The 13,420-nt window shown below is 36.3% G+C and overlaps 1 protein-coding gene across 11 annotated transcripts in view; it reads left to right on the top strand.

Annotated features, from left to right (window-relative positions):
• Positions 1-13,420, top strand: part of Asph (aspartate beta-hydroxylase) — a 192,244-nt gene that overhangs the window by 23,881 nt on the left and 154,943 nt on the right. For 4 of the 11 annotated variants that reach the window (XM_090338864.1, XM_090338860.1, XM_090338870.1 and 1 more), the window contains exons 2-4: positions 8,702-8,851; positions 10,486-10,530; positions 13,347-13,415. In XM_090338864.1, coding sequence (XP_090194990.1) covers positions 8,702-8,851; positions 10,486-10,530; positions 13,347-13,415 — 264 coding nt within the window. Of the gene's footprint in view, positions 1-3,127; positions 3,422-8,701; positions 8,852-10,485; positions 10,531-13,346; positions 13,416-13,420 lie in introns of those variants that run through there. The other 7 variants (XM_090338865.1, XM_090338861.1, XM_090338869.1 and 4 more) reach the window with 6 other exon arrangements.

The raw sequence follows: 13,420 nt of genomic DNA, 5'->3' as shown, positions 1-13,420 counted from the left end.
TTTTTTATGCATCATGTTGTGATAGATCTGAAACCTTGGTATGTGAAGGTGATTTTCCTTAGTTGAGGGGGTTTTACCCCCCTAAGTAGGTTTTACCTAGTGTCTGTGCTGTTGCCTTTTGCTATTTCAGGAATCTTGGCTACTTAATATTATGTTAAGGATAATACCACTTGCTTGTTTTGGGTACCACATGCAGAGGAAAAATTTCTTTTTTAATAATTGTATTTCTGGTATTTCATGAGAACTGTCAGGCCTTATGATGGGTTCAAATGAGAAGAATAATTTTTAGCAAGGTCACTGAATGGTTAGGATGTTAAGGATGGTTACACCAGAATAGCTACAGAAATGTTTCAGTAATAATGAAGATGTGATGAGGAGAGTGAATTAAATTGAGTTTACACTCAAGATAGGAGCTATGGTAAATATAGAATAGAAGAGAACAAAGTCTTTGGGAATGAAGAAATGAAGGGATGGGAACCTATCATATTAGCTCCAGGAATGGGCATTGAAACTAGGTGGCTGTGGGTAGGATGGCTGGGGAGGAGCCAGGTGGGATGTGATGACTAATAAACATGGAGTGAGATAGTGAGACTGGATGGTATGGGCCTCAGGAATAGGGTTTTGTGGTAGTTATGTTTGTGGAGGTAAGGACATTAGTTAAAGCAAGAACTCTTTTCCTTTTATACCAGACCCAAATTGTTAAGGAGGATTTACATAGCATGCTTTACTTATTAATGTGTTAATTGTACATGCTTATATATGTGAAATATCAGTATGCTATTTCAGTAAATGCATACAGGGTGCAACTGATCAGATCCAGCCAACAATCTACCCTTCCCACTTCCCAATCTCTTAGTCATTGTTCTGCATTCAGGCTGTCTTATCTGTGCAAGTTAAAAGAACAACATAACTCTGTTGTTATAGGTGGTTGTTATGCCCGCAGCTTCTTATCAGTTGGGTTTAAGACAAGCCAGTTCCTGGGTGCCATTTCAGATGTGCAGAATCTTGGCAGTGGAAGGAGAACTGAAGTCTGTGTTCTGAGACATTCATTCGTGATTCTAATAGGCAGAATCTACTGTTGTGAATGGAAGAGCTTGAAGGAGGGGAAGGAAGGGGGAGGTATTGAGTCTAGAGAGGGCTGATGGCTTTTCCTCTGGTGGGTTTTGGAGGGAAGTAGTCTTGCCTCAGAGGACATGGGTGTTGGCTTTTGTGGTCTTGAGTCAGATCAGGCTATTTATAATCTCAGAGCACCTGTTAGAAGTCTGGTCTTTGCTTGGATATATAAGTTCTTGATTCCAGCAGTTGCTACTACTAATAGTTAATATTAGTTTAGTTGTCTTTACTATAACATGTTGGTTGGCTATATACAAATTAAACTTACTTTAAAATTTGCCCATAAATATTAGGAACATAAGTTGGCATTATAAGAGAATTCAGACTTTATTTTTTGCCTCAATAAATGTGAGAGACAAATGGCTTTTTAGGGTTTTCATGATCATCCAGTTCACCACTCAGATATGCCATTATCATAACAAAACCGAGAAGGAAAGGTATTTTGACAAAATAACTATGGAACTGTTGCACAAGACAAAAGAGAGGGAAGGTTAACTATTGGGTATGTGAGTATGTTCAGGATTTTTTCATGAAGAAAAGGTGAAAAACACCCTAAGTTTGAGATTGACCCTAACCTAATAGCCATGAGTATTTTTTCAGTTCAGCATTTGGTCACAACCTTGACATCTAGATACTGAGGACCTAGTTCAGCCTGATAAAGAAAGAGAAGGAACCTTTGTAAGTCCAGCTATTCTGGGGGGTAAAGGAGAGTATGAGCAGAGCTGTGAACTGGGAACCAAGAGATTCATGCCTCAGCCTTAAGTGATTTAAAAAACTTTGTTGTGTGAGTGAGTTCAGCAAGTCTGTGTACGCACAGTTATATCAAGAGAGGAAATTGAAGCTCAGAAAGAAATCTGATGATTTCTTCCAAATGGAGAAATTGGAAAACAAATCCATGGATGAGTCTGAAACCATACCAGGCTATTGGCTTGTGCAAGTGTTGTGGCTTGGTTTTCTATGACTCTTCCCTTAAAGAGAAACTTGACACCCTCAGACTCTCCAAACACAAAAGAAAGTTCTCCAAGTATTTGTTGAATAGTTTAATAGTGGGATGCTGGGCCGTCTTAAAGCTGGGACCAACAGATTGATTATCCTTTAATATTCCAAGCAAGCACAGACTTCTGTCAGTCAAATCGTGGTACAGAGGGGGCAGGGAATGGCATTCAGTCAAAGGACATCAAGAGGCTTGGCATTTTTACTTAGTTGTTTCTGAAACCAAGTTTACCCTGTCCGTTCAGTCCATCAAATGTTAGTGTCTTGGTCTGTGATTGTTCTTCAGATCACTGAAATGTTTAGTTTGCTTATGAAGCCTATAATGGAGTAAAATAAAAATATTAGATTTATTCACAGCATTGTTACTTTGTTCTAGATACTATTTGGGCTAAATTAATTTCATGTGTTAACTAGCGCTCTAATGAATTCTAGTGAACTACTAATTTTAGAACAGTGAAAAAAATTGGGTTGATTGTATTTCCCAGGAGAGAATATTTAGACATGAGGCTGGGAAATAGGAAAAAAAATGAGAAAGTGGTTGTATAATCTGTTTTTAGTTCTCTTTGTGAGATGTTTCCTAGGTCACTATTGTCATTGCTCAAGATTTTTTTGTCTTCTCCAAGCCTTCCTCTCTGTTTTCCCTTTCAGACATTTCAACCCTCCCAGCCCTCTCTTCCTCTTTCTGTATTGAGGTTTTTTGTTTATTTTTGCTATGTTAAGCTGTAAATTGGAATTCCGGAGTATTAATTAATTTCTTTCAATTTATAGTTCCATTTCATTCAAACAAATGAGTTAATAGACTTGAAGGCATTTGATTAAGATTATGGGGCAAATCAAGCTGTTTCTGGGCTTGAGGCCATAGTGGGGTTCCTTTTAGTTCTGTATGATTGGGTACTTTAGCTGAAGCAATTAAAACCTGTTTCCAAAAAAACAAAACTGGTAGCACAGTTTGTTCCTTTTTCTCTTTCCCTAGTGTTGTTTAAATTTTTCAGGGTTGGGGGTAGGAAAAGACAGGACTCATCTCAAGTGTAGAAGGTTTTAGGGTTGTCAGGACAGCATTTTAGCCTGAGTGATTTGTGTAGCCTGTGGCCAAGAGGTAGAGGCCTCTAAAAATAACTGGTGACAAGAGTCACCAGTCTTCAGTTGGGTCCAATTTCAGTTCTAGAGCCCGTGGCTGAGCAGGGCTGGCCAGTCCTAGCTCTAGCAGCGAAGGGCATAGGGAATGCCCAGTACCTGCTGTGAGTGCTTTGATTTTTCGTTACTTCAGTATATATTATTCATGGATTGAAGATAGTCAAAATGGCTGAAGATAAAGGTATATTTATGTTGTCTGGGGTAAAAGTGGCTTTGGAATTAGTTGGCAACGTTTTGCTTTATTTTCAGTTGTACTCTGCTCAAATATTTTTGGCTAAGTGCATGGCGGCTGTTTTCTACCTTTTCTATTTTGAATTCCCTGAGACACTGGCTCTTCACAGTGGTTTAATTTTCCATGTAATAATCTGTCTTTAATTGGAATGGGGCTTGATTTTATGAGTGATCTTTTAGTAATGTTTTAATTCTACTACCAGAGGCTACGTTTTACAAAGTTGAAAAATAGTCTTTATTAGAGTTACAAGTTAATTACAGTAAATTAAAAGGATTGTGTACATTTAGATCTCATGTAAAACGACAGGGTATTTAAGTAATGTAAGTACAATACTGTAGTTGTGAACAGATCTAGTTGGTTCAAGCTAAGTCCATATATGGAGATTGACCTAGTTGAGAAGCAGATGATAAATGCAGAAATCCCAGACACTTGAAATTCATTTTATTTTTAAAATTGAATCTTAAGTTGCAAGTATTCTTTAGTAATATGAATGTACTTTGTTAGAAGTCTGTTTTTTCCTTATTTCACGAGTAAATTGCTTTCCTACTATTTTAAAGCAGTTTACTAGCTCATTATAATGAAACTTGATATTAATAAAAAGTAAGACACCTGAAGACTGACTGCTTATTATAACTCTCTGCTGGAAAAGTAGCAATGAAAAGATTCTGGTAGACCAGAAGAGTGTGCACATTATTGTTTAGACTGCTGTTTGGAATCATTGGTTAAATGGGGCACTTTATTAATCTGCTACAGTGCATGCTTTGTTACTCCTGAAGGACAGATTTTTAGTTTCTAAGTGTTGGGATTCCAGATATGTTGATATATTCCATCACAGCTAACTCCACCACAGCTAACTCCCGACTTTACCTTTTTTTTTTTCTTTTTAGAAGATATTTCTTCCTTTGTTCATGGATGTTGTGGTCTATATACTTAGGTAAAATCAGCTGTTGCTTCAGTATAACTTTTAAAATAGTTACAGGCTTCCAACCAGGGATATCGCATACCATAAAAAAATAATTGATGAGCTGTGCAGTGGTGGCTCACAACTATAATCCTAGTTTCTCAGGAGGATGAGATCTAAGGATCAGGAAAATCTGTGCGATTTATCTCCAATTAAGTATGAAAAAGCTGGAAATGAAGCTGTGGCTTAAGTGACAGAGGACTAACTTGGAGTGAAAAAACTCAGAGCAGCACCCAGGTCCTGAGCTCCAGCCCCTCCATCCCCAAGTTATAATTATAGTATAATAATAACAATAAGTGAATTGCTCAGCAATTATTAGCCTAAAATAACTTTAAAAGGGTTTTTTAACCTTTAGTCCATGCATTTTATGTAAATATGAAAGCCTTGTCATAATAAAAACTTCTGTATAAACAAACACTCCTTTGATAATATAACTGTTACTTTTTAAAGTGATAGATCTGCTTAATAACTATTATGAATGACAATATTACATAATATCATCAGATTAAAATATATGAATGACAGAATCCATATCAGCTTCAGTTACCGCTTTGTACTAGAGATCACTTTGAGGATTTAGCAATGCTTGTTATATGATTTAATTAATAGCAGGCCAGTGTGACTCCTCAGGTGAGATGGCATTTCTCATGTCCCATTTCTGACCAGGTAAGTAGAATACCACATTGTCCCTAAGCTTTATCTCTTCTGAACTTTTGGGACTGTTGCACACTGTGGTAATTCTTAGTGCTTAGCAGTACTTTGAAAACATCTCATCTGGCGGCTGCATTCTTTTGATGGGACGGAATGGAGAGAAAAGGAACCAAGTCATCCATCCTCAACACAGGATTCACTTGGGGAAACAGTGCCTGAAACTGTCAAAACACAGAGCCAGAAAATGAAATGATTGCATTTGTTCCAATTTTAGAAACTAGGAGCAACCACTAAGTATTCTTCTAGAATATCTTTGTGACAAAGAACTGCTATCAAGTGTGCCTAGGGAGGTTTAATAAGCCCATGCTGTTTTCTTCTTCAGTCCAGTTGGAGAGAAACTGAGCCGTCCTAGGGGACCAGGCCCACCATATTTACAAAGGGATATAGCCACTACATGTTGTTTGCTATTGATAAAGCTACTTCTGTATGAAGTCGCCTTTGATGATATAACTGTTACCTTTTAAAGTGACATCTTCTGAGGAACTATCTTTAGTGAAAATGTTTCTAAAATTATTAATTCGTTGCTAAATAGAGTAAAATAATATGTAAATATCAACCCATATGCGCTTCAGATACTACCTTATAGAGATTATTTTGAGGACTGTGTGCCTACAGGACTCCATTATAAATGGCCTCCATGACTCTACTTTTCTGGATTGCCTATCTATTCTTGTTGCTGATACCCAAACCCTTTCTAGCCCATCCTCCATTAGCTTTTTGTGATGTAATTCATTTAGGTTAGTTTGTGTTTAACTCTGAAATTTCACTCAGTAAACTAGGAAATTTGATTGTTAAGTTGTTAGAATCATTCCTAAAAGAAAGGTAAACAGAGGCCAGCAGTGTGGCCTAGTGGTAGAGTGTTTGCCCTGCATGCACAAAGCCTTGAGTTTGATTTCCCAGTACTACATAACACAGAAAAAGCCAGAAGTGGTGCCATGGCTCAAGTGGTAGAGTGCTAGCTTTGAGAAAGCTCAAGCCCCAAGACTGGAAAAAAAGAAAATGAAAGTATGGAAGAAGAAAAGTAAACAAACTCTAGTTGAAAAAAGATTCTTTAGTTCAAATTTGGCTTTTTTTTTTTCTTATTCCTTTTGGTCCTTCAATAAGTGACATGAGTTGGATAAATGATGCTTTACTGATTTGTTTTGTTTTGATGCCTTTTATTTTGTTTGATTTTGGCAGTACTAGGGATTGAACCCAAGGTTTTATTCTTTCCAGGCTGTTGTTTTACAGTTTGAGTTATACCTCTAGAACTTTACTCCTTCTTGTGTTATGAAAGACAATTGATTTTTGACTTTAAGTATCAGTCCTGGTTTATTAGCTATTATATTTTATATTTATTTGGGTATATTTTATTGGTATATAGAAAGCTTAATTATTGGACAAAAGTTATGTAATGTTGACAAATATGCTGAATAAATAAGCCTAATTGTATATAAATATGTGTATATAAATATAAATCAGTCCATCTATCTCAGTGTACCACATACACACACTCAAATTGAGATAGTTGTTATAGGCTGTTGAAAAATTGACTTAGAAGATTTGAAAAATATGACTATTATTTATTCTTTTATTTTTTTTTGCCACCCCTGGGACTTGAACTCAGGTCCTGAGCACTGTCCTTGGCCTTTCTCAAGGCTAGAGCTCTACCACTTAAACCACAGCATTTTTCTATGTGTGTGGTACTGAGGAATCACACCTGGATCTTCCTGCATGTGAGGCAAGCACTCTACAGCTAGGCCAAATTCCTGGCCGCTTTTAAATATTTTTTAAGATGAGTTCTCACTATGTAGCCCAGGCTGGCTTTGAACTACTGCCCTAGACTCCCAAATGCTAGAATTACAGCATTTGCTACCCCATCTGGCTTGAATAGCCTCTTAAGAATTTATTTTATTTTATTTTTTTCAGAACAGTATATTACATTTTTTTCCCAGAACAGTGTATTCTCAGTACATTCTTGAGTGGAGCCACTGGGAAATAATAGTAGTATTTATTTTGCAGTTAAAATTGGCCATAGAACTCAAAGGTGGGTTCTATATTAAAACTAGTAGGAGCTTGTGAAACTTTTACATTGGCCCTTTGACATTCTACATTTAAGACTGCAGAGTGCATAGTGTATTCTACTTTTTAATTGTGCTACAGACCCTCGAAGAATCCCTTCATATTTTCCTAAAATATCATTATTCCTATCCTTGTCTTAGTGGTTTAGCCAGGCACTACCCCATGTAAGAGATACATGAACATGTTAGGGGATATTTTTATATGTTATAACCCTTGGGACCTACCTACCTTTGAGTTCCAGGAAATCAGGGATGTCAGATATTTTTCAGGGTGAGGAACACTCACATAGAACTAGCATTTTCTGATTAAACTTCCAAAAATATCTTTCCTCTCCCTGCAGAAACAGAACGTATACAGCAAAGCATTTGAAAGCACTGTACAGAAAATGCATGTACCAACACTTCACAGATGTGTCCCAGCTGGTTAAAGAGCTTTTCATTTTCTTTGATGGCATTTTGGAATGTGATATAACCTTTCTATTTGTTGTTGTTTATATACTAGACATTTCTCTTTTTTTTTTTTTTTTTTTTTGCCAGTCCTGGGCTTGAGCTCAGGGCCTGAACACTGTCCTTGGACTTTCTCAAGGCTAGAGCTCTACCACTTGAGCCTCAGCACCACTTCCGGCTTTTTTCTATGTATGTGGTACCGAGGAATCGAACCCGGGTCTTCATGCATGCTAGGCAAGCACTTTAACCACTAGGCCAAACTCCCGGCCCCGACATTTCTTTTTTTAAGAGAAATTTGAGTATGAGGGTCTCTCCTTTTATGAACCAAGCTAAGTCCTTTTTGTAGCTGCCACTGACTTTGATGTTTCTTGTTTATTTTTGTCTGAAGAATATTTCCAGAGGACCCTAAGGCATATCTAGCAATGAAATGTGATAAATGATAATGGTGGTCAGCAGATTGCGAAGCTGTTTCTGCATTGAAGCCAACTGTGAAGAAGCTTTATCCTTCCTCCCTTGCCTCTCTATGAAGGACCCAATTGCTGTTCTGTTTTGCTGCTCTTTTCCCTCTGTGTTTCCATACTAGTTGCCTTCGTCTTAGTGGTTATTTTTCTCTGCCCTGTTTTTCTTTTTTGGAGAATTATTTTCTTTGGCAGTTACCAGGGGTTTTAAGATTCTATAGAAACTAAATAGCAATGTATCCCATCCATTTCTTAGGTCAGCTACATTGCTATTTGATTCCATTACGTTTTTGATACATTGTTAACTGCTATAAAAGTGATTTTGATAAAAGAACTTAAGTGAGATCTATATGACAAGTCAGTATATTTCTTAGAAAATTATTAGCTTATCAATTACTTTATTTCTTCAATTATTTTAGAATTGGAGTTCCATACTTCAGAATGTCTGTTTTTGTTAACAAAATCTTCATTTCCTTTGTAATGTTTTGAGAATTTAGGTGAAGATTATATCAAACACAATCAATTGAATTATTGAAGACAACAGTTTGGTGTGAATAGGCTGACATATTACATTTCTTTTCTTTTTAAACAGAGACGAAGCATGGAGGACACAAGAATGGGAGGAAAGGAGGACTTTCTGGAAGCTCCTTTTTCACGTGGTTTATGGTCATTGCGTTGCTGGGAGTGTGGGCATCAGTGGCTGTCGTGTGGTTTGATCTGGTTGATTATGAGGAAGTCCTAGGTAAGATTTATGGCACGCTTGATATGAATTTGCTGGAGGGTAAGTTACATCCCTTAGAAATCTCGAAGATATTTTACTGATCGTTTTGGTCCTATATTGTTAGCCTTGCAATGTTTCTCAGTAGGCTGAAAGACAAAAAATGTCATTCTGGCTACCTTAGAGGAGTGGCTTTTAAGTTTTAAATATAAAAAATAATATATAGACTTTGTTTAACGTCATTATACTCTAACTTTTAAAATTCTTGATCATGAACCATTGAATTTACTTAAGGACAGAAATTAATGTAGTTACCTATACCTTCTGTGAAGAAGGTTTTTCAAAGCATATCTATTCAGGTCTCAGTTGAGATAAAGTGTGTGCATATTTATGTATGTATGTATATGCATGTGAGTGTTCATACTCATGTACATGTGTTAGGATGAGTATGTTGATAACACTGGAGATTGGTTTGATTTGTATGCTGTTCTGAGGGGTTTTACGGCTGCATGTGTTTTTGCTGGAACTGGGGTTGAGTGTGAGCCTTGTATTTACCATGCATGCACTCTTCTGCTATGCTATACCTTTAGATCTTTTTCATATTGTTTGTTTTTGAGATTGTTTGCCCTAGTATGTGCTAGTATAACTTAGGCTTCCTACCGTAGCTGGAATAGCCACGGGTGTTTGCCACTGTGCCCAGCTTTCTGTTTTGAGCCTGGGGCGGGGGTGGAGGGGAAGATGTGTGATTCCCACAAATGTTCTGCCCTAGCTGATACACTTGCATTCTCCTGATCTCCTGATCTCATTCTCCTGTTAAGTAGCTATGAACCAGGTACCTGACACTGATCTACTTCTTATTGTGTGCCTTTGTTCCTTTCTCCCTCCTTTCTTGTTTTTTTTTTGTTTTTTACCTAATCACTATAATTTTTCATGATTTTTATAGTTTGATTCTTTGTAATTTTACCATTTTAGAAAAAATTGAGATAAAACTACATAACTGGCTTTTAATATGTTTATTTTTTGTGCAACAGTTATCATTATCTAATTTTAAAATAGTTTTATTGCTCCTCTCCCCCTCCCCCACTGTTCTTTTTGTAACTGTAGTTTTACCTGTCTAGAGCATGGCATGTATTTGCCATTATACATTGTGTTTGTTTCTTTTCCCTAGAAACATTGCTGTGTTTCAAGGTTCAGTCCTCATTCCAGTTTATGACTGAATAATATCCTATCATCTGGACATATCATATTTTGCTTATGTGTTCATCAGTGATGGACATTTTGGCAAGTTATGAAGAGTAGCTTTCCTTTTGAGTCATCAAGGAGACGCACAATGGAAAAAGACCTACATAAGACCCTCTCCTGCCCATTAGCTCTCCTGCCTTACTTATTATTTTAAAGCTTGCTTCCTTGGGCTGGGACAAGAGTGAATGATAAAATATGCCGTTCACTGATATTCTTCCTCTCTGACTTTAGAGAAAGTGTGTCTCTAATAGATGAGTTGACTAACGGAATTTTAGTTCAGGCAAACTTGTGAATGGTTCTCTACTTGCTTGTACTGCTGTGTTGCTAGGGAATGTATGTGAAAGAAGAGAAGAGGTTTGACATATGTGTACCCTTTAATCACAAGTAACCATTTTCATGTTTTTACATGCATGCAGCCAAAGCAAAGGACTTCCGTTATAATTTATCAGAGGTACTTCAAGGTAGGCAACTGGAGATATGTTTTAAGCATTCTTGCATCAGTCTCTAAGACATCATTTTTGTCCTGCTTAGTGATCATTTGTTTCAAAATGGAAGCTGTAGGATTGCCTTCCCTTTTAACTTGTGCTGACGGGTATTTTCTCTCTTCAGTGTTATTTGAGCTCCCTGGACAGCCTTGATCTACAGATGAATGCTTTTCCTTTTCTTAGCAAGAGAAATATCTTCATCTCTCCATTGTTAGTGCCATTTTTAATGTATATGCTCAGTCACCCATACATAGCAAAGCAAAGGCTTTACTTTATTTTCCCAAGTAAAGCAAAGGTTCTGGGAAGATTTAGATTGGTTCCAGTTGCTCTGGGCTAGAATTTCTGCCTACTGTCTTGCAATTTTTAAATGTGCTTTATATTAAAGAAAGGAGATAGTGTTGCTAACTTTTTTTAGTACTAATACTGGATTTGTGATTGCTTTAAAAATATTTCTGTACATTGTTTCTTCATTCTTTTTAGACCAAGGATGAATTATGAATCATATTTGTTTTAGAATGCTTTTCAGCTATTGAATGTATTAGAGTCATTTGAAATGTTAAATGAATGTTTCTAATGAGAAAGCATTATTAAAATAATGGGGGGGAGGGAAATGGGGACCAAGACATGTGAAAGGGTATCAATGTATGGGAATTAATGCACCATCTATCTGGCAAATATCATGTAACCCTTCTATTAATTACAATAAAAATATATTAAAAAAACCACCATTAACTACACCTTAGTATTTGAACAAGTATGGCAATATTTCAGACTAATAAAATTTCAGGAATAAAGAGAAGGAAGGAGCCCTTGAGTTTCAGATTTCGCCAACGAAAAACTTACAAAAGTAAACGCAAATGTTACAAAGATACAGAGGAACAGAAGCACTTAACATGGCTCTGGCAGTTCCATAAGTTCTTCTAACCAGATAAGAAATAACTAATAAGGACAATACTAGGCTTACATGGGAAGCCATTAAATTGTGGGGATGGTATGGACAACTTCATGAAAGAAACATCTGAGAGGTTTAGTTTTAAACGAAGGAGTGAGAAAAGCATCCTTAAGGTAAATCCTAAAACAAGTATTTAAAAAAATCACTCAAATAAAATCAATAAAATAAAAAAATTAAAAAATGCTAACTGCAGTTAGCACATTAATTCAGTGGCATAGATAATTCAAAGTAGAAGGCAAAAATCACATGATGCATTCCAAAGCCAAAGATGAATGACTGGAATTTTTTCTTTGATCAACAGTACAAGATTTACCTTCTTGAATTAAAGTGAAAATTAACTGAAAAAAATGTTCAATGAACATATTTACTGTTCTGTAGTACTAAATGTATTAGATACTGTCTTCTCAGCATATCTTATGCCTTTTCCTCTTCCCTCTTTAGTAAAAAATAGCCGGCACTAGTTAAGTAGCATAACCATAATTTTTTTTTATAATTTTAGAAAACTTTAGATCTTCTTACTTTGTTTTTATGTTTCCCCCTTGAAGGTTATTGTATAATATTTCTTTAGTAAATCATTATATAAAATATATGGCTCACAATTGTAATCCTAGCTACTCAGAAGGCTGAGATCTGAGGATCAAGGTTCAAAGCCAGCCAGGACACAAAAGGACCTGAGACTTTAAAAAAAAATTTTTTTTTATTGAGGTAATGTATAGAGGGGTTACAGTTACATTTGACAAATAGTAGGTGTATTACTTCTCACACATTGATACCGCTTCTTATATTTTTGCCCCCATTTCCCTCCCCTTCCCCCTCTCAATCATCTTGTTTTCCCCTTTCCCTTTCCCATTTCAAATAAACAAATAAATATATACACAATATACCAGATAACAAAGTCAGATGCAGTAACTGTATGAGATTAACCAAAGGGCAACAAAGGAGAAGAGAAATAACATAACTTTAAGAACAACAATCACTCAAGATAAAGCTCATTTTCCATATTCTAGAGATACTTTATCATTTAGTCATCTTACATGACCTTGTGTATCTAAGTTTTTCACTGTTGTAAAAGGACCTGAGACTCTTATCTTCAGTTAACCTCTAGAAAATGGAAGTGGGGCTTGGCTCAAGGATAGGGCGGTAGCCTTGAGCTGAAGAATCCAGGGACTGTGCCCAGGCTGAGTTCAAGCCCCATGATCTACAGTAATAAAAATAAAAAAAATAAATATAGTAACCATTCTCTTTTAGTAGGTTTTTTTTTTGTTGTTCTTTTCTGTTGTCTGTTTTGTAGCTAGATTCTGTGTTAGCTTGTTTATTACTTTTGGTCTTTATTTGATGAGTGGTTGGTTTGTTTCTTTTGCTTTTGAATATCGACACTGTGATAAAATTTCAAACTACAAAACAATATATTTTTTTGGGGGGGGTGGAGAGGCTTGAACTCAGGGCCTGGGCACTGACCCTGAGTTGTTTTTGCTCCAGACTAGTATTCTACCACTTTGAGCCAGTGCCACTTGCAAAACATTGCATTTTCTGTAACTGCTTGAAATGGGTTGATTTTTTTCCTTGTATCTCTTAAAAGTTTTACCTGTAATAAAATTATTTTGAAGCTATTATATCAGTGTATTGTTAAACCTTTAAAACATAATCTTAGTCATGTTTTAGGATTGCTAAGTGAAATGGATGTTTGATAATATGTTCACACTACACTACTCTGTGGGATTAAGAGAATAAATCAATCAATCAGAAATGTTGCTGGCTGAAACAAGGGCTGCAATAAGTAGCAATCCCTTATTAAGTTTGTTTTTTTATTGCTCTATCTACTGTTTCTCTTCTCTTGTAGGAAAACTAGGAGTCTATGATGCTGATGGTGATGGAGACTTTGATGTGGATGATGCCAAAGTTTTATTAGGCAAG

The sequence above is a fragment of the Megascapheus bottae genome, chromosome 9 (assembly GCF_031878675.1).
Source record: "Megascapheus bottae isolate mThoBot1 chromosome 9, mThoBot2.hap1, whole genome shotgun sequence".
Lineage (NCBI taxonomy): Eukaryota > Metazoa > Chordata > Mammalia > Rodentia > Geomyidae > Megascapheus > Megascapheus bottae.
The sequence above is the reverse complement of the archived record's forward strand: the minus strand, read 5'-3'. Positions and strand labels throughout refer to the sequence as shown.